Genomic DNA, 21,833 nt, shown 5'->3' on the forward strand with positions numbered 1-21,833 from the left:
TCATTGCAAAGTACTTGGTAGGGTTTTTTTTTTTTTTTTAATGAGCATTTCCAGTCAAATGTCCTTTAATTTGGATTAAGGATTTTATAATTATGCTGATCAGCATTTAAGTGTGCTAATCAGTCTTCAAACATTGTTTTACCATTTGGTGAAACAAACAAAATAAACATTAATGGAAAAAACAACAGGCGGGAACATGTAAATGTTTTTAATTTGGAATTCCCTTCCCAATTTTTTCCTGTCCATCTGGCTTGTGTTTAACCAGTGCCACTTGTTGCATGTCCGTTTCTATCTGTGCATCAGGAGAAATATCAGATATATGGTGAGACTCCATGTTTGACAACTACTTCCGGATTAGCGGCCAGTGACTCCATTACCCCCTAGATGCGATAGCCAATGAAGTGGTCTCCCAAGGATGTGGAAACTGTGCCAGTGGGGACTTAGAAGAAGATTACGTTTAGCACGCCACTCGACCAGATGTTAATGTTAGCCACGTATTTGGATCAATCGATGCAAAAGGCTGTAAAATGAGTTTTGATTCACTTTTGGTTATGTTGTACACATGTGTGTTTGTAGTTCATGATACCATTATCTTTTTACTGTCTCCTTTCCTTTCAAAGGAGATTCACTGCTAGACTGTATCCACCATAATGAAAAGAAGAATGTATTGCGTCTTCCCTGTCTTCCTTTGTTGCACTGCTTGGTTTTAAAGTGTTGCTGAATTGTAAGCTCGGAGTCACACGTGCTGGATTTTATATTTGATTGGTTTGTTTCAAACCCAGACCATTATTCATGTTCTGGCCAAAGACCATCAGAATTAAAATTCACGACGTCAGTGAGGTGGCAATAATTGCATGGAATTATGAGTGCATAAGAATCAATGAAGGGATCATTAATATAAATGGAATAAGTGACTAAGCCTGAAATAATATACCAGAGCAAACAAACTTCTTAACCTTGAAAATGTCATCTTCCTTATAGTAAGTCACATTTTCAGGAATACGTTTCCCTGAACAGTCACTATAGATAAGATAAAACAACTTACCTTATTTGCCATAATGCTACTTTTACTATTTACAAATAGCTCTGTTGTAATTAAAAGGAAGCATTATTCTCCTTAATTTTTTTCTAACTGAACTATGCAAGAACTGTACCATAGGTAGAACCTAAGAATACATATTTTCATTTGAGGAAATAGAAGAACAGAAAGCTTTAGCTTTTGATGAAAGCATTATAAACTTCACAGGTGAAAATAAGTGAGAAGGTGCTACTGAAATGTTCTGCAGAAGCTAGTTTGCTTTGTCAGACAAGCTGTGCTCTTAACATGTTTTGCCTAGACCTAATTGGAAGAAACCTTTGGCTTTTGTGATCTAGCGGCAGCAACCAGGACCAATTAATTTAGAATACAGTTGGCCTTCAGCTTGAGTTAATGGCAAAGTTCACAGATTTTTGATGCAATTTGACTTGCATTTAAATTAAGCTGCTGTAAGATAGTATCTGCACTTCCACCAAGTAACCTTCAAATAGCTAAGCATTGACCAACTCTATCGTCTTATTATTCTGTCATTGTACTTAGAAAATTGTTGAGCTGTAGTTTAATGAACTAACGCACACAGGCTTTAGAGTGCTTTATTGTAATAAACTCTGGTCAGTTAAGATGATAGGACATAGAAAATATAGACAGAAATCAATAGATGCAAAATAGAACAGAAACCAACATATGTATGCTTTTTTATATTTCAGCTATTTAGTTCATGCATTAATTAATTTAGTATTTAAATAAACTTTAGTCATGAGCCACTGAAAATAGCTTAAACTCTCACTCATTCCCCCATAAGGGAGAACAAACTGTCAGCAAAATGCTTGATTTAATATCATCGACAACAAACAGGGACTGGAATACATTTTATTTGAGCTGATTTGATGTCATTAGCTCCCTGTCAACACTTCAGTCAAGGCATAGGAAGTTGGCTTTACCTGTGGCTGGTCTTTTGCATTTCTGTATCTGGATGACTCTTTGGCACTGAATTTTCAAAGGTGATACCTTGGAACTCAGCACTCATAGAAAATCCTGTTGAAGGGATGCTGCTACTTGATTTGTATTCTTAAATTAGCCAAATAGCCATTTTTTTGGCAATGAATTATGCAGAGATTTGACTGGGCCAGGTTCTAGTGGCTCATAGTATATGGGGTGTATAGATAATGAGATAAGGGTGAGCACCCTTTATCTGTAGGGATGGATAGATAATGGGACCAGTCTCCCTAGTGACTGATCTTTGTTTTGTTTTTGTTCTTGAGTAAGAGAAAATAATTATTACAGAATTTGAGAACGTAGATCCTAAGTCCAATTTAATCTCGGTTTTCTCTGGATTGGATTGACATACTTCAGAACTGGATTCTTTGTTTGATCATTCCACTTCCTTCAACAAAGCAGAAAACTTATTTCTGTATATGCTGCGTTCTGGAGTCTACACATTACACAACACATTTTGCATTGGATGATACCCTCATTTCATGAGAAATATACTATACTCCCAAAGTTAAATTAGATATTTGTGTGATTCTTGAAACAAATGATAAACAAAATCAGTTTTTATAATACAGGCACATGCTGTAGGGAAAAAAATAGCTTCCCCCACTCAAATATTTTAATTTTAAAACACCATTTGTTAACTGCATTTGAAGCTTTGTACTTTGATGCATTTAACAGTAATTGTTGGTACTTGATTGATACGTTAGTACACTTGGCTTATCTGCCTGCTATAATACTTAGCATTGTATGGTCAGCATCTTGGGTTTTACCCTAAGTAGATTAAGCAAAATTTCCATATGAAATACTCTATTTTATATATTCTGATCATATTAGTGAAAACAATGTTAACCCCTAAACAGTTTCAGAAATTGAAAGAGTCATTTTAATAGTCAGAAACAAAGTACACTTCAGAATACAGGAAGAGAATTCAGGAAGAGAACTTTCCTGCACAGATGAGAAAATAAAGTCTATGCTTAATTTAATGTTTGTGCTTGCCATCTGCTCTAGGTCCATATACTCTGTTGTGAATGATTCAGCATGATACATTTTAACAGCACAAAGCAACCTTCAACCTGAATACCTAATATTCCATTTACTCAATACGTTCATTTTGTTACTACTACTGCATAACGTCACTGAGCCTTGCCAATGTTTAGGGTTGCTGCACATCTCTGTAATGCAGAAACACACCGCAGTTGGCCATTTCTGGGGTCAGGGGAAGAGCTGCAGGGAGGAGTAAAAGCACTAGCCAGTTCAGAATGAGCAAATGCCATTGCCTTCGTTCTGAATCATTTTGTAGCCAAATTTCAGTGACTGTGAAGCATCATGACAGTATCATGTTTATTTAGCTGATGAGAGGAAGAAAAGCTAGAAAGAAGGGAGTCACTGCAAACAGGCAGTATATTGGGGGGGGGGGGGAATGACACTAGAAATTCTCAATTCTCCTAAAATTACTTTTGCCTTGAGTATGCTTGCAGGTATGACATTGGAGCTGCAATGATTAACATGAAGGTTGATGCACATTAGTCTTTGTGTGCATCTTAATGTTCTTTTAATGTTGAGTCTGGGTCTCATCAGTGGGCAAGTAGAGATCTCTCCTGGGGAAGTACTGCATATATAAGCCTGGATGTATAGAGGAGATATATTCTTAGTCATGTTAACAGACGTTTTGCAAGGATTATGCCCAATAACTCCAGCTATTTATAGTACTGTCAGTTGAAATTATGCTGGCAATTAAAAAAAAAGGCTTGCAGATGTTAATTATTACAAAAGTCCTTTCAGAAAAGAGCTCCTGATTTGTTTTCCATTCCTCATCTCTCTTTTGAAAAGAAAATCAACAGTACTATCCTTCTAATGGAGTTATACTCTCTAACAGGATCTCATTTGCCTAATGACAAAAAACTATCTACTCATTATTTCCAAAAAGGATCAGGGATTTAAAACTGATGCTAGCATCGACAAATTCTAATAATGCGGCACTGAGCAAATATTTAATTGGCAGTCAGTTGCCATCTGAAACAAAAACCATGCTTTAGGCTCACTGAAAGCTGAAAACAGAAGAATAAAATACCCTGATCATATTAAAGACTCTTTACAGCAGATTGTTTTGAATCATTGCAAAAAAAAGTGAATTTAAATTCATGGATTCAAGAGTTTGCTGAAATTGTTCATCCACGGTATCATATTTTACCAGCTGATATTGTATTTTATCCTTTCTTTAGCATATAAATTAGTGGCTTATGTATTTGACATATTTTAGGTTGTTATCTCTGTTCAAATCCCATCCAGTTTTAACGATTCCCAAACACTGGTAGCAGTTATATTAACACCTTTTAGATGTGAAAGAATTCTGTGTCAGGTGCATACAGTGCATAGATGGCAAGCGTAGAGTGCAATTGCACACATGTTGAGTGGATAGTTTTACATTGAACTAGAAAGGCAATGACATAAAATGGATTCCTGAAAAATCTGTTTTGCCAGCTATGAGAAGAGGTGGATTGTATTGGTTTTGCAATCCGTTTGGCTGGTGAGGACCAGGTGCACTGAATTATGGGCCAGCATTCCCTGAAGCTCTGGCACATGAATCTTGGAAGTATGATATGTGCTGAATGTTATCCATCTTCTTGAAAACTCCCAAGCAATAATTGGCAACCAGATAAACAACTGCTCCAGAGAGAAAATGCTTTGATTGCTTTGTCCTACTTGTGTTTTATTCCAAAATAGACAAATGCGTTATTTTCTGATATTAACTTTTGAAATCTATGTTGCAGGCTTATAAATACAAGAAGTAAGCAAATTAAAAATATGAGCCTGGATCTAAACCAACTCATGTTTACAATAGTTCCATTTAAACTATGGGGTCTACTCTAAGCCTGACTAAATCTGGATCAAAGTCATTGGCTTGTTTTGCAAGATTTTGCAGATGGGTATGATATTTAGGTCTTCCCAAGATCAAATGGCCTTGTTGTATATTTAATTTAATTTGACCGTGGGATTGTCTTCCGGAAGGCCTTAGAAGCTGTGCCATTTTAAAATGGTATAAATAGCAACACATGCATTTTGTAAATTATGTCCTCTTAAATGTAGAAAATGGATGTCATTCCATGCAAAACAAATAGCTGCCTCACAGGGCAATTGCCATTGTATATATGTGTTTTGTAATCCCAAATTGAACAGACTGAAAAAAAAAATCACACATTCAGCTGATTATAAATCATGAATTCCATCTACTTCCTTACAGTTCCAGATTATCAAGAGCAGGATATCTTTCTCTGGAGGAAGGAAACTGGTTTTGGATTTAGGATTCTTGGTGGAAATGAGCCTGGGGAACCAGTAAGTATCTGTGGAATTAGTTTGTTTTTTTTAATCTTTCATATCTTTATTTCTGAATTTTTTTAGGATCCTCTTCAGCAAAATGTGGCCTTGCTTATCTTACGTATATTGCTAGCATAGCCGTTGACTATCTCATGGATACGGCACTGCTAGCAAAAAAGAAAAACAATATTCTTTCAGCCATGTTCTGAATAGCTAAGGTCCTACTTTGGTCAAGCTTCATATGAAGGAGGAGAGCCTTCTCTGCTGTTGCCCCCACCCTTTGGAATATTCTCCCTGCAGAGGTGCAGTGGGCCCCTACCCTCCTGGCGTTCCAGAAAGGATTAAAGACCTGGCTCTGCCAGTTTGCGTGGGGCAACAAGAATCTCACCCAATCCTGGGGCTGGCTGGCACCCTGATGACGCTCCCCGAGCTACTTGCCAATTAACATCTATTCTTAGATTATATTTATTTTCTAGTTATTTAGGACCATTTTACATTGTATTTTTAATTGATTTTAACTTCTCTGTAACCCGCCCAGAGTTGTTTTTTAATGAGAAGGGCAGTGACTAGATAGATAGATAGATAGATAGATAGATAGATAGATAGATAGATAGATAGATAGATAGATAGATAGATAGATAAGAGAGTGGCCAGTTTCCACCAGCAACTGGCTTAGCCCTGAAGTAGTTTTATAATTGCTACCGAGCTGAACCTTAAACAGATGTTATCAACTCTAGCCTGCTGATGATTTAGATCAAACTAAAGGTAAGGCTTCTTCTAAGCTGCATATATAGTCTCATTTAACAGAAATCTACAAAAACTAAAAGTGACATTAAAAGTAATGGGAAGAGAAAATTTATTTATTTATTTATTTTTATTTATTTTATTAAATTTCTCCCCCGCCCATCTCCCCCCAATGGGAGCACTTTGTGCTAGGCTTGATAAGAAACATGTCAATGTTATTCAGACTATTTTAACATGGCCTCACCTAGATAAATCAGAATTATAGCATCCAAGTCTGTACCAGCTGAAGGTTTCAAAAGCTTCTAAATTGACCATTTCAGGCTTCTGGAATATAATTCAAAAGTATTCTTTAAAAAAATAATTTATTTGTAAGAACCTAGTTTTCCATCATAATGCCTAAACAGTAAGAAACAAATAATGGACATATTTAAAACATAGACAATATTTCAAATTTATTGCATCTCCTGCTTAGAAGAATGACAACCAACCTTTTTCAGACATTCATTAAGTAGTCCAATATATCCCCAAAAGTTGTTGTTATTGATGATGTTATTGTTGAACTAATGGAGTTTTTAAATCATGTGAACTATACTTCACATTTCTTAACACCTAGACCACTGATTTTGCTTTCTTATATATTAGACAATGTTTATATTTTAAAAGTATAATTTTTTATCATGTTGAATTCTTGTTTTAGCCTCTATAGACACTTTCTCCACTTAGGACTTCTGGAGTTTCAGAAACTGTTAAGCAACAGGGCCATTCTCCCCTTTAGAAAAAAAAAAATGTTATTGGCACCAGTGGACTGTGAGACAAATGGAAGGCATTTTGGGTATACGTAATAGTTACTAGAGTTGAACACATGCTGTTATTATATGGCAATGATATATTATTTATAAATATGTATTTTATATATCAACGCTTATTGAGATTGTGTCCCAATTTGATAATTTATCAGATTATTCAATTAGTTGGTCTAAGTCCCATATATGTCTTATAGGCTTTCACATTTTTATGAAAACTAGTAAAAAATTGAGGTTTCAGTTGTTACTTGAATTTTATTAAATATCTGGGAGGAGTTATTCCAAAGAAACTTTCTTCATTTGTGAAAATAAATGTTTATTTCTATTTACATATGAGTGTTAAAAATCTCATTGAGTTTGTGGCGAAACTGGGTATCTGTGTTGAGTTCAATACCCTGATCAAGGAAAATTCTGTAATATAAAATGCTAACCTAAATTTTTTATTTATTTTTTGAATGAAAGTGTGCCAGAAACTATTAATCAGTCCTGTTAATTGTTTGAAATAGGAAAGTAGTATTTTATACTGTGGAACTAACTGGTTACTAGGATCCTTTTTGCTGTCCTTTTTGTGAAAGTGTTTCACAAGTATCTGACCTAGGTTGTTGTTGTACAGTCGTTAAATCGTGTCCGACTCTCCGTGACCCCATGAACCATATTGCGCCAGGCCTTCCTGTCCTTCACTGCCTCCCTGAGTTTGCTCAGTTTCATGCTCATTGCTTTGGTGATGCTATCTAACCATCTCATCCTCTGCCGTCCTCTTCTCCTTTTGCCTTCAATCTTTCCCAGCATCAGGGTCTTCTCCAAAGAGTCCTCTCTTCGCATTAGGTGACCAAAGTATCTCAGCTTGAGTATTCTGAATGTGAATCCACTAGGATAACAGCTCTGATTTGGATTAGGAAGTCCAGTCTCTTCAAAGGTGTTTGGGATATAGGTAATCCTGATTTATTTCTTGGGCAAGTGACAACTGTCCTCATATACATCCACTTCCTTTTCACAGATTTACATTGGTCATATTGTGCCATTGGGTGCTGCAGACGCTGATGGCCGCCTGAGATCTGGAGATGAATTAATCTGCGTGGATGGTACACCAGTGGTTGGGAAATCACACCAACTTGTAGTCCAGCTTATGCAGCAAGCTGCAAAGCAAGGCCACGTCAATTTAACCATCAGGCGCAAAGTGGTGTATACAGGTAGGATTCAGTGTGACTGTGTGGGTGTTTTATTTCTGTTCTATACTTGGAAGAAAAGGAAATATACTATACTTGGAAGAAAATTTACTGTAGCACCTGAATGGAACCCAGCAAAGTTACCAAAGTGATCAGGGTTTATACTGAATAGTATACTATAAAAGTTGACTTGTTAGATCTGACCAAGATTCATTTAACTCAGCTATCAGCAGATGCTTCTAAAATTTCACTGGTATGAAAGTGACAGCCATCCCCCTGCTATTTATTTTCAATTTCTAGTATAAAAGATTTTGTATATGTGTCCCAGAGGCTTAAGTGCATCTAAGGAAGGTTTGATGGTTCAGTATGGTAGAAGACAAACTACACAAGCGTGTGACCTCCAGATGTTCAAGAATACCAGCTCTCAGTATGGCCACTGAAGCTGTAGTTGCAGTTTCAGTACATTGGGAGTGTACCAGATGGGGAACACTGACAGAGCGTAAACCTGTGACAGCTGGTTTACATTGAATAATGTAAATTATTTTATGTCCACCTACACCAGATATAATCAGTGGGCAGCTTAGACTTGAAATTCCAGTGGGTGCATATTTATATGGGTAGATAATCATTCTCAAAAGATATCTCCTTATTTCTGTTTGATTCATAGAAAGGTATTTTCTAATATTCCAAGCTAATGTTGCTATGTTTCTTATGCTTAAAATTAGTGGTGGAGGAACAGTTGTAAGAACCAGTATGACAGAATGGAATACCCGTTGTAATTTGTCATTCAACCTTCTGTTTGAATCATCTTTCTTTCAAAAGAAAGTTTTAACCAAAGGGGGCCAGGCTCTATTACAAATAAATAAATATTATCCATCTGAAACAAATTTGCATTCTGAATGACTTTAATGTATTTCATATCAGTTTCTGCGAAGGATGCCTCTATGGAAGAAATGTTTTGCATTAGTACAAGGGCTGGAGAATGCATTTCCTTAACTGAAACCTGCATTAAGAGTATCTTCTTAGCAGTTATTACTTAGAATTATTCCACAAAATGTAAAAAACAAATAGAACACACATAATAAAATATACTAACAAAAGAGAAAGAATTAATTATTGTACACATTCCAAATAGTCATATAACGTATTGTAAAACTACATTATATTCCATGACTGAAAAAGTAGCTTGACAGAATAAATCTTAATCTTTGAGCACCAGTGAGCAAAAATAATCATGGTTATTCTTCTCTAGCATTAGTGTCCCCCAAAATGGGTGCCACTATTGAAATGAGATAGGTAAAAAGGAAACCTCAGATGAACTTGGGAATAGAGAAAAATGTGTAAAAAAAGATTCTTGCTGCAGGTTGTCCCCATAGCAGTTTTCTCCCACTTCAGCCCCTCAAGATATTTTGGCTTACGTCTTCCCTAATTGTTGGCCATAATAATCAGCAGAAACCTAGTGTGTCAACTTCAGATTTTTCTGTAATACTCCTAAAAACCTGGTGTTGGCAGAAAACTGTTAATTAAGGATTGCATCTTTCTCAAACAGTCCCCAAAGCAGAGAATGAGGTTCCCTCTCCAGCCTCATCTCATCACAGCAGCAACCAGCCGGCTTCTTTGACAGAGGAGAAACGCACCCCCCAGGGAAGCCAAAACTCACTCAACACAGTCAGTTCAGGCAGCGGCAGCACCAGTGGAATTGGTAGTGGTGGAGGTGGCGGCAGTGGCGTGGTCAGCACTGTGGTCCAGCCGTATGATGTCGAAATACGGCGTGGAGAAAATGAAGGTTTTGGATTTGTCATTGTGTCTTCAGTTAGTCGCCCAGAAGCTGGAACAACTTTTGGTAAGTCCAGAATATGCTTTCTAAAATTTAGATCTCTCTGTAAGATTTCTCTGAGCCCTATCAATATTTCAGCTTCAAAAGGACATGGGGACTCTTTGGTTATGCTGTTGGCTGGGAGGGATTTTCCTTAATGTATCTGTAGTGTTGCACTTAAGAAGTAAGCCTTCACTGATGACCAAAACAAGAGCTAGGGAGAAGATAGCAACCCTGGGTTAATAGCAGAACCTTAATTGTTATGCCAGCGTACAGTGACAATAGTAATTACAAATACAAAACAGTGATTAAAATTCACAAATGTGCCCCATTCTATTTCATTAATATGCCTAATTGGAAAGTCAGGCTTTGGGAGATGTTTGCCTCCCAGGTCTTGTTCAAAGCTGAATTACAATTTTATTTTGTGCTGAATTGTTTTCTCTCTAAAAGAGACATTTTGAAGTTGGAATTCTAGAAATAATGGCAGCAGGGGGAAAAAGGCAACAGGGGTTGTAATCCTAGGCTTAAAGCAAGTGCCCTCTGTAGCATATGGCTTTTCTTGAGATAAACGGATTAGGAATTCTTAAGAAGATGCTGTAAAGAAAGCATATGTGCACGCACTGTATGCTAGCAATGTGGATTGTGTAGTTGGTGTACCATTCCTTTTGATGCACTTTTTTACACATGGCACCATTCATGAAGAAAATCTTTGCCCGGGACTGCTTTCTTATTTACATCAGCTCCAAGCCTTGACCTTCCAGGTGATAGCTGTAGATGGAACACATGTGCCCTGTCCTTTCAGTTCTCCCACCACTGCATTTAATACATTTTAAATTAACTGAAGCCTAAATCAATGGTGATTTGCTATTCCATTTATATTTCTCTTGGCACAGGGATGGAACTGAGAGGCTTAGATAGTATAAGACATTCCTGCAGCATAAAAAAAAAAAAGTATAATGGAAGCTTCTTATCTCTAGAGCTTTTTAATCTGGACTTAACCCTGCACCTAGTTGGAATTGCTGATATCCAAATCAATCTAAATGGGTTAACGATGAGTTTTCACCCCTTGGCTCTGGTTTGAACTGAGACCTGTTTATATATTTATTGCTTAAGCAGCAACAAAAGATTCATCTTCCAGTCTTCATCTGTCAGTCCCATTCATGTGTGCTGCTGCCAGTTGTTAGGAGAGGAGTTTTCAAACTGCTTTTGCTAAGTTCTCTTGAGCAATTCATAGGGTTCTTGTTTGCATTTATTCTAAAAAATGCACTTGGAATCACATGGGATAGTTATTCAATCTTAAAAAGGCCCAAGTAGACACTGTGAATGCCTATTAAGAAATCATAATGAGAGATAAAATAATGAGACAAATACAGTCCAAAACCTCTCAAATCCTACCCAATTACTAGAAACTCATAAGGCAGCCATAACGTGGGAAAAAATGTATATTCCAAGTTCAATGTTTTACTGCAAGACTTAATGAAGGGGTAGAGTGGTCTGTTAAATAATAGTAATTAAATGTTTACTTTTCCAGTCTGGTTTGAACTTCAGTGATTAATGTTCATTTTTGAAAGTTGCTTGAAAGCTAGACATACAAGACCATGTGACAGCAAATGTATGTCTTGACTTCAAGTTACCCCTCTCCTCTCCTCTGCTCCCATATTCTGCATGAAATCCTTGTCCTTGGCTACACAATGCTTGCCTTGTATCTGTAGAAGGCTTTATATTTTTATATAGGTGGTCAACAAAAATGTATTGAACTAATTCAAAACTGGTTTATTCATTCACTAAATGGATCTTTTTTAGAAATTAACCAAGAAATGTTCTTCTTGTGTGACTTAGCCAATGGTTATATGTAGGAGTGAATCATGATTACTGTTATCTATTATGAAATAACCCATTCTATGAGTCTTAATGGACTTCTGAGAGCATATGGCTGATCATTTAACTCATCCTTCATTGTTATCTTTTTTCATGTTATCACAACATCAACCTATTCCTAAAATTACTAATACAAATACAGTACAAGCATATATTTGGATGGCTTGATATAATCTCCATTCACATGCAAATGATGCAGCCATGATCATTATGGCCTCATGCAAAGTCATGGCCTCAGGAAATTGTAGCTGCCTCAGAACACTGTTATTTGTAAAGTTCTAAGGAAATACACAGAGATGTGGACAGGAGATGTTGACAAAGCTAAGTTAGGTAAAGGTACAATAATGTCTGAGGTTAGTTCATATTGCAATTCTGGAGTTAAATTTTTGTAGAAACAAAATAGGCAAATTGCAAATTGAGACAGAAATGTGAAGCCAAATCAGAACGCCAGGAAAATAAAATGTCCAAATAAGAGTTGAACTAAGCAGCAGCAGTAATGATTTAGAATGATTGAAAAAGAAGAAATCATTGTAATCAGTCATTTGGACTGAAGCAAAGCAATTAAAAATCCCTTATATGATAAATAAGAAATTATTGACTGTTTCTCTATATTCTATAAGCAGAAAAAGGATTAAGATACAGATATATGAATACAATTAAAGTAATTTCTGTTACTCAGTGATCATATTAAAAAAAAATAGGTACAGCTTAAACTGAAGAATAGGCTGGTCTAGCTAATCTAACCACTACAGCACATTAGATTATGTAATCCATTAAACTGGTGCATAAAGTAATTCCTTTTTACTGAAGAGAGAAGGTTTTCATTTTTTTTTTTCTTATCTGCACTCAGTCATTACTGACTCTGCAGTGACTGCCTGGACGAGTCCTTGCAGTTTTCAAGGCAAGGTGTTTCGGAAGTGGCTTGCCAGTGCCTCCTTCCTAGAGCAGAGCCCAGCTGGTGAGTGCAGGAGGCGGGGTTTCCGTTGCTTGGCGCCTTTCTCGGGCAAGCGCAGCTTCTGCACTACCAGCAACTGCTCCCGACTCCTTTTGCAAGGCACTGCCAGCATTTTTCCTCCCACCAGAGTGAGAGTCCCCATTTCTCTACTCACGTGAGTTTTCGAACTGTTGGGTTGACAGGAACTGGGGGAGGAAACAGGAGCTCACTCTGCTAATGCGAAGGGTGGGCTTGAACTGCTGAAGTGTCGACCATTTCTGGCGGGCAACTTTCAGCGTCATTAAGCCGCTGCGCCACCGCATCTTCATGCCTTCTAAATATTGTTTTAAAACAGCAGTAGAGTAGAAAATCATTCTACAATTCCTTCTTTTTGTTCTCCCTCCCACTGTCATTCCAGTTAATGTTTATCATTTAACAATCATATATTGCTTCCAATATGCAGTGGGGCAGAGTCCATCTTACTATTAACAGTAATCAGTCTTGCATTAAGAAGTTGACTTTGTCTCTTATTTATTAGGTTTACAACAAAGTCAACATACAAAGCAGTCTCTCTTCCAGTTTTTCCCACAACAATCTACTGGGATGGATTGAATTGAGGAAGAGTGACAGGCCCATGTAAAAAGTAGACTTGAACTTGAAAATTCCCACCCACTGCCTCCAAACATAGTAGAAGAGGGTTTTTTTTTAAAGAGTTTATTGTAAGCACCTAGAAGTGACTGCCACGTATATAATATAATGAAATCCCTTTATTTCTGTTCTTGTCTCCAACCTTTAATGGATTTTAATTAATAGATATATTGTGTTGTATGATCCAAGATACTGTATCAGGAATATATTTCTAAAGTAATTTTCCTTAATTATTTTAACACACCTCTTGTTGCACCTTGCCCCAGTATTATTCTAGTTGTCCATTTTCCATAACTTTGTTGCTCCTTTAAACACTGAGTAGCATAGGAAATGGGAGGCTTTGATTCAAATCCTGCCTCAAACATGGCTCTGTGGAAACCTTAACCATTGTACTCTCCCTTCAATTAATAATGAAGAAATTGAGACTTGGAGAAAAAATAGAATAGCATGTTCTATGAGTTATAGTGAGGTTAAACAGAAGAATGACATATTTAAAGTTCATCAGTTTTATGTGTCATATACCTGTATTTCAGTAGGAAAGAGTTCAATCTAGCTTTGCTGTACCATCCAAAACATGCATAAATTTGGGTGGATCATACCCAGTAATGAAAGTTACAGGTGTAGATCAAGGTCAACAAACCTGTTGCTCTCCAGAGATTGACGAACAATAGTTCCCCTTGTTCCTCATCATTAGCCATGCTAGCTGAAGCTGTTGGGACTAGGAACATTTGCTGGAGTAGATTAGGAAGGACTATAAATGTATTTTTCCTAGTCCCTTGCTTTCATCATTTAATCTCTCATCCTGAACACACATATCTAGAAATATCTGTTATGGAAATAGGGGTTGACCACTAGATGCATTTAGATTCTTGAGCTATTTGGGATATCTTTAAGATTTCCCAATTGTTTTGCTGAGCGTTTATATTAAATGGTGTTGAAAGTAAGCATTCTTGGAAAGCTATATATTCTACCTTGGTCCATCTTTAGTGGCTTTGCTCCTGGCCTTTATTCATTGTAGTAGAAACTCCCAATTCCCTACTGCTTTTCTCCTTGCTAAAGTTATTTTTGTAGAATGTATCATTCTGAGTTTGAATTCAGAGAAAACTCATTCCTTGGTAGGCATAGAATATTATCTTTCAAAACGGAGAAAGAACAAAACATTGGCAGAGGTTTAACAGTCACTGGCTGAGATAAAGATAAGATAAAGTTGTGGCTCAAGGGAAGCGAAAGAGGGTTGGGTTGCCATTGAACAATTTCAGATTTGTAAGTAGAATCTTTTGAGATTTTATTTTGAGGCCTGCTGAGCACAGTGGCAACCCATTCAAACGCACCACGCAATGTGACAAGAAGGTGCTTGTGTACAGAAGGAAAGCACTACTGGAAGTGTAGGAAATGCTGATTAGCACATTCTTATAATTTGCTCTCACAGAGTCAATTGCCAATGTTTTGAACACTGGCAGCAAAGCTTTCCTTTAATAACGTTTGCTTGATGCATTAATTAATTAACCCTTAACCTTCTCTTTCCCTTTTCAACCCTTTTTCTCCTTTCCCCCTCTCACCATGTTCCCAACGTATATAAACAATTTGTTTAAAAAAAAATGCACACGCGCAAAAAAAAAAAATCAATTCAAAAGCAGGCAATGCATGTGTGGCCATGCCTCACAAAATAGGTCGGATTATTGAGGGGAGCCCAGCAGACCGGTGCGGGAAGCTGAAAGTTGGGGACCGGATATTGGCTGTTAATGGATGCTCCATCACCAACAAATCACATTCGGACATCGTCAATCTAATTAAAGAAGCAGGAAACATGGTTACTCTGCGCATAATTCCAGGGGATGGTAAAGTATACATTCTCTCTTTCTCCCCTACCCTTTTTCCTACAATAGAATATGGCGATTGCTATTTATCAGCATATGAAGTGCTCTGAGTTGCAGTGCTGCTGTTTTGTCTTCTCCTTCTCTTCCTGATTTTCTCTCTGTGTATGTGTGCAGGGGGGTAGGGAGAAAACATGCTACTTTTATGGAGAAAGGTAGATTTGGCATTTGCAAGAATGGGTCTCTTTCCTTAGGTCACTTTTATGTGAGATGGGCGGCTATAAATAAATAAATAAAATGTGAGAGCAAAGGTTAAAAAAAAAAAAAACTTTGCAGCTGATTCTTTGCTTGAATATTATTTCAACTCTCCACCCCCTGAATAGCATTAGTATCCATGTATCCTGAGTATGTATTAGTACATTGCATACACTTGGTAGTTATATGATGTGCACAACAGTATGTTGGCTTGCAAGTTAGTCTCCGGATTAGAGATTCAGATGCATAGTCTACCGCGAGCATATTGGGGCTAAAACTGGGTTTGTGCTGCATTTGTGGCATATTGGCCAAAACGTACTAAATTATTACTGTTGCTATTGCTTTTCATGACTATTACTCTGTCTATCCATGGGACAGGATGCAATTAAGTCTGCTAACCTAGTCAACCCTTTATCTTGTTATGGCCCTGCTGAACTTGTCTTCTGATGAACAGGTGATATGAAACAGGGCTGTAACATATCTTACTAGAAAGCATTATATGAAAGTCTTGATTGACTAAAGACAGTTGGGGCTGGAGGTCAGCGTCTATGGGCCCATTCTGATTTTATCCATGACATATGGATGGAGTGTATGAGGAGTAAATGGCAAAGAGCATGAATTAATGAAAGGAAAGGAAAAAAATGTATATGTCTGAAGGGAAACATAAGGGAAAGGGAAAGATTGTAATAAATCTGAATGAACGTGTTCTGGGAGTTGAGCTGATGAATACATGTAGGGAAGGGAAGATTGTAGTTGCACATAAAAGGGCTAAAATGTCTTTCAGAACATATGAATTGGTGCCATCTAAGTTACTGTGTGTGTATATAAAAGTAGGAATCCATAGGATAATAACAGTGACATGTTATGCTCCAGTAAATTTTTATAATGGAAAAACAGGCATGAATTTAAGGGAAAATTGCGCAACATTCTAAAGAATGTGTGTCTGGGAGGATGTTACACATGGATAGACAAGAAAGTATAGAAAAATAACTATCTGGGCCATTCAGAGACCAAGAATGAATGAGAATGATGACTTTTGGTGAGTATGTGTTTAAAAAAAGATATGCTCAAGCATATGTTTTGAAAACAACATATGCTGGAGTGAATATTTTAAAGATTTGCATGGGAATGATAGTGATATGTCAAGAGTAGAAGAAAAAATGAAAAAGTCATGCATCCTCTGAGAATGTTGAAAAATGGTAAGGCTGTAAGTACAGACGATTTAATTGGAGAAGTGTTAAATATACATATAGTGCAAAAGTTTACTTCTGGAATGACTATGCGGCTTGTTTAATGTGTGTGTGAAAACTGCATCTGTGTAATAGGAAAGATGCCATTATTGTGCCCAAAGGGAAAGTTAGCAAGAGTGAATGCAAAAGCTGCAGAGCATTAGTTTGCTAAGCATGTCTTGGAAGATATTTGGCAAAATTGGGATCAAAAGGGTACTAGGAGGACACACTGACCAACTTTGGGAAGTGCAGTGGTTTTATGTCAAGCAGGGAATGTGCAAACCAGATTTCTGCTTTTCAGCAGTTCCTTGAAAAAGTCTGTTGCAACTTTGTTGATTCAGAGACAGTGCATGATAAAGTGAATAGTCTTGAACTGTGGATTGTTTAGTGAAAATATGGGGTTGAAAGTTGGTTGCTAAATGCAGTAAGTCTGGTATATGATAAAAGCATGGGTGAGAATAAATAAAATGTGTAGCACATAGTTCATCAATGAACAGAAAGTTAGACAACAATGTGTGATGTTTGCTTGTTTAATGTACTTATAGATAAGTATGTTTGAATGCTTGTGGTAACAGTAGAGGTATATGGGTTGGGGATATTTATGTATCTATATGTCTGTATACAAATAATGTCAGATGGTTGTCTGAGAACCCAAATTATTTGCAGAAAATGTTAGGTAAATCAAATTATATAAAGAGTAGTATAAGCCTAAAAACTGAATGACTATAGTTATACATAAAGTTACATGCAAATGTTTAGGCACCTCGGATCAAATTGTATGCGTCAATGAATCCCTAAGTTAACAAGCGTTTACATTACCTCTATATGGTAGAAAGTGAAACATTATTTGCATCTATTTCATCTCAAGATATCTGGTGGAGTGGGCATGTTTTGGGTGCCTCCTATGAAACATTTTACTTAATGAGATCCAACAGCCATGCCTTCTCTGTCACAGTATGTGCCCTTTGGAACAACAGACCATCGAGATTTGGCTGGCTCTGACCCTATTAGCTCTCCATAAGGCTGTAAAAAACCTGATTTTTCCCCTAGGCATTGGGTATTGGATGAGCCTCTCGGGTGAATAGTTTTGGAATCTGAACTTGCTGTAATTTGGCCTCTGTTGTATTGTATTGTGGGCTGTTTCTGTGGTTTTATGTTCATTGGTTATTTTGCTCTGTTAATCACCTAAAGTCACAATTTGCAAAATGGGTGGCCATATCAGTTGCTTAAATAAATAAGTAAAATAAAAATAATGAAATATTTGCATACATTTGAATGCATACTTACTATTTATATGCAGTTTATAGATTCAAAATAAAGAAAACAGTGAGTATGGCAGATGCTGAAATTTGAATACCTTTCCTGTTGATTCAGTGCTAATTTTTTTTTTTGACTGTATAATAAAGTTGTTAATAAGACTTGAAAAGATGCATGTCTCATTAGGCCTACAATGGGCCTACATGGAACTATTAAAGTCAAGTCTGGACCTGGGAAACCAAGACAAATCTTTGCTGGAACTGCCTTAAAAATTGGTAAGATCTCCCTACAGATCACTGCAAATGACCTGCTAAAAAATTTAGCCTACACTGTCAATAGATCCGTAATCAACAATGCTTTCAAATTCAACATTTGTCTGACTGGGAGAGCTGTCAAAAGTAAAACTTTTCTCTGAGCTCATCAGAAAAAAAAATCATTGCCTAAAGTATGCAACCTTGATAAGCCTGAAATCTTTTGAAACAAAATATTTTGGACTGATCAAACAAAAATGTACTGTAGGTGTTCAGTTTAATCTACACAAGATACATTTGGAAGAGAAAGCAAGAAGCATTAGAAGAAAAAGACACTTTGCCAACCATTAAGCACAGGAGTGCTTTTATTATGTGTTGGAATGAGTGGAAGCCAGTGACACTAGAAGTGTTGTGCAAGTGAAAAGAAGAATTGATTCAACTAAATATCAACATACAGGTAGACCTCGCTTACCAACTGCCTCGTGCAGTGACCGTTCGAAGTTAAAGGGTGCTGAAAAATAACTTTGCAAACAAGGTGTGCATTTACAACCTTCATAGTGTCTCTCTCCCTCTCTCTGTCACCTGTTCATCATTACAATCAGTTAGTATGCATTGTCCCTGTGCCATTCCCCCCCCCCCCCCCAGCTTTGCAGAGTAGAGAGATTGCTTAAACAAGTAATCTCTTTAGGCAATTTCTCCTGTGCCTGACTCATTTTTTTTCTTCTACCCCTATTGCAGAGCGGAGAGATTAGAGAGGAAGGGATTACAAGAGAGTAAGCAGGGACACATTGCAGAATATACTTCAAAAAGAATGTGCTAGCGCTGGTTGTTTGCCTAGCGCACTCGGAGCTGGGAGCAGCAAGTGTTCTAAGCAAACAGCCAGCACCAGCACATTCCATTCAATGTGTATTCCCCACTGTGTGCCTGCTTACTGCCTTGCAATACTAGAGAATGTAAATACAATTCTCTTCTTGCTAATTATCCTGGCCCCGGGGTGAACATTCCAAAGGGTGGGGGAGTGGGGAGAAAGGAAAGCTGAAGTAAAATCATAAGCACAGTCATGGTCACGTGATTTTCCACTTAGCAAGTGTGTCACTTAGCAAGAGAGTTGTCAGTCCCAATTGTGGTCACTAAATGAAGACTACCTGTATTTAGCTAGGGTCCCACAGTCAGTGAAGTATTTGAAGCTGAAAAGAAGTTAGATATTTCAGCAAGACAGCAAACTGAAACTTACCTCTAAATCAACCATTAAGCAATTTAGGAAAGAAAGATAAGAGTCCCCAAACTTGAATATTATTCAAAATACATGGGGAGATTTGAAACGGGGTGCACAATAGGAGACCTAAAATTATTTCTCAATTGGAAGAGTTCTACAGGGAAGAATGGGAATAACTTTTTTTTTTTTTTTATGCCAAAGGAAATGTTACAGAGTACTAACTGAAAGGGTTTCCAAACCTGTCATGCTCATTGTTTTCTCATTTTGAATTTATAAACATCAGCACATAAAGAATAAGTATGCATTCGCATTTGCAGAAGGAAGTCGAGTCCAACTTTGTAGTATGTAGAGGTTGTGTCAGCTTCTGTTCGCTTAGGAATTCTCAGAAACATACATTTGACTAGGGGCGCCTAAACTTTTGTCTGCAACTGTGAATTATGAAAAACTAGAGCAATTAGCTGAATTTGCATAACTTGAAAGAATGTTTAATACAAATGGGAAAATGGAGAAATCACAACATACACAAATGATGATAGAAAGATGGTGGGTCATATGTGGTGCTACAGGAAAGGAATGCTTATTGAAAAAAGCAAAATTGGCAGTATATAAGAGCAGGCTTTGGTTCACTTTGTTGTATAGAAGAAAGAGTTGGATATGGCAGTAGAAACCCAAAAATAATTGGAATGCTGTGGGAATGGTGTATTAAGAACTGTGCATGGTTGAATGAGAAGAGTCAAGAATGAATGTGGACTGAATCCAAAAATGAGCAAACAGTACACAAGAAAAGGATGGATATAACTGAAGTTGCACAACAAATATATGAAGGAAGAGTGAATGGGATGCAAGGAAGAAGAAGACTAAGACCGCTGGGGTATCACAAAAAAGAGGGGAGAAGTTTAAAGAACAAAAGGCAGTGCACGAAGCTGTGTTTAGATATGATAAGGATGGTTTGCAAGGATAGAAAGTTAAGGAGATGTACAATGAATGGAACAGTGTTGTTATTAACTAGTTTTAGCTATATTTCCATTTCCAATCATTCATTCATTCATTCATTCATTCATTCATTCATTCATTCATTCATTCATCACTTTGTTTTCTTTCTCTTAGTCATTCTTCCTCCTTTTCTGCCCTCCACATCAGGTTGCTTTCCCCGAAAGGGAACTGCATGACAGATATCCATCTATGTATCCACTTTCTACTAGTTTTTCTCTTTTTTAATATTTATGTTGTCAAGTATCTGCAACTTATGGCAACTCTCTCAGCATTCTCCTGACCCACCTAACTTCATAGGGCATTTTAGGCTCTCAAAACCCCAACTTTACTTTTCTTATTTAAAAAGAAAACCAAAAAAAGTATGTATGAGCAGTCTCATTAAGAGCTCAGAAGCGGAAAAGAATCTTGTATTTTTTTTGATGTGTGAACTTCAGAGGTGCTGTGCCATGCAGTGATCCTCCACTCCTGATCAATCCTTCCTTCTTCATCTCTTTACCCATTAGCTACCTATCAGCAGTAGTCTTCTTCCTCTATCTCGCCTTCCTTTTCTTGCTCTTGGTCAGGCCTACTCTCCCTTATGCTACATCTTAAGAAACAGCATATCACGCAAAGCAACTTAAAAGATGTCCCTGCGAAAGTAACACACTCCTGTGTTAAACATGTCTAGAAAAAACTCTATTTCAGTATTTCTATTTCTATATTTCTTGAAAAAAACATTATGAACCAATTGCAAAACGCAGTGGTCCTTTCTATAGTGAGAAATTGGGAACCAGACTTTAGTTTTGTAAAATTGTTGATATCCTTGGAGTCTTAAAATACCATCAATGAACAGTACTTCCAGTATGTTTTGGATCTGCTTTTGTGTTAAGTGTGAGCTCTCTGTGCAGTGGGAGATGTTGGTTCTCGTCCTTTTGCTTTTCTCTGTGTATAATCCGGATGATTTCAGCGTGCAAAGGAAGGTCATTGATAAGCACATTGCTTTATATTAAGCCTGTTGTTTTTCTGTTCAGATCACGGGAGACTTAAAGGGTTTTTTTCTTTAGCTATAACAGTGCTTTTTTTAATAATTACTATTTTAAACAGTGCTCATCTCTTAGCTTTTAGAAGGCACTTCCTGATTGAGGACATGCCCAAAGAACAGAATACAGACAAGAAATATTATTGGATGATGCATTTATAGGCTAGTATTTTCATTCTGCAGTCTGAAATACCAGCTTTGCTAGTTACATTATCTGGTTTTAGATTGCTATGATATCTTAAAATCTGATAGAGTCAATGTTAAATTCTGTTTTTTTCTGTTGTCATTGTTGTTAGTCACTTAGAGCTCTTTTGAGGAAAGAGATTAGTCTTACTAGATGTGCTTTTATTTTGGAAATAAATAATTAAAGGTATTGATGAAATGCAGTATTGATAATATATATATATATATATATATATATATATATATATATATATATATGCTTAACAAGTTAAATTTACACT

The 21,833-nt window shown here is 36.9% G+C and overlaps 1 protein-coding gene across 22 annotated transcripts in view; it reads left to right on the plus strand.

Moving 5' to 3' along the window:
* Window positions 1-21,833, plus strand: part of MAGI1 (membrane associated guanylate kinase, WW and PDZ domain containing 1) — a 490,154-nt gene that overhangs the window by 451,131 nt on the left and 17,190 nt on the right. For 11 of the 22 annotated variants that reach the window (XM_088134385.1, XM_088134393.1, XM_088134371.1 and 8 more), the window contains 4 exons: window positions 5,274-5,365; window positions 7,892-8,084; window positions 9,610-9,903; window positions 14,971-15,174. In XM_088134385.1, coding sequence (XP_087990511.1) covers window positions 5,274-5,365; window positions 7,892-8,084; window positions 9,610-9,903; window positions 14,971-15,174 — 783 coding nt within the window. The remainder of the gene's footprint in view (window positions 1-5,273; window positions 5,366-7,891; window positions 8,085-9,609; window positions 9,904-14,970; window positions 15,175-21,833) is intronic. The other 11 variants (XM_088134386.1, XM_088134394.1, XM_088134372.1 and 8 more) reach the window with 3 other exon arrangements.

The sequence above is a fragment of the Python bivittatus genome, unplaced genomic scaffold, assembly GCF_059951505.1.
Source record: "Python bivittatus isolate LINGU-HERP-01145 unplaced genomic scaffold, Pbiv_v1 ctg000080_np1212, whole genome shotgun sequence".
Classification (NCBI taxonomy): Eukaryota; Metazoa; Chordata; class Lepidosauria; order Squamata; family Pythonidae; genus Python; species Python bivittatus.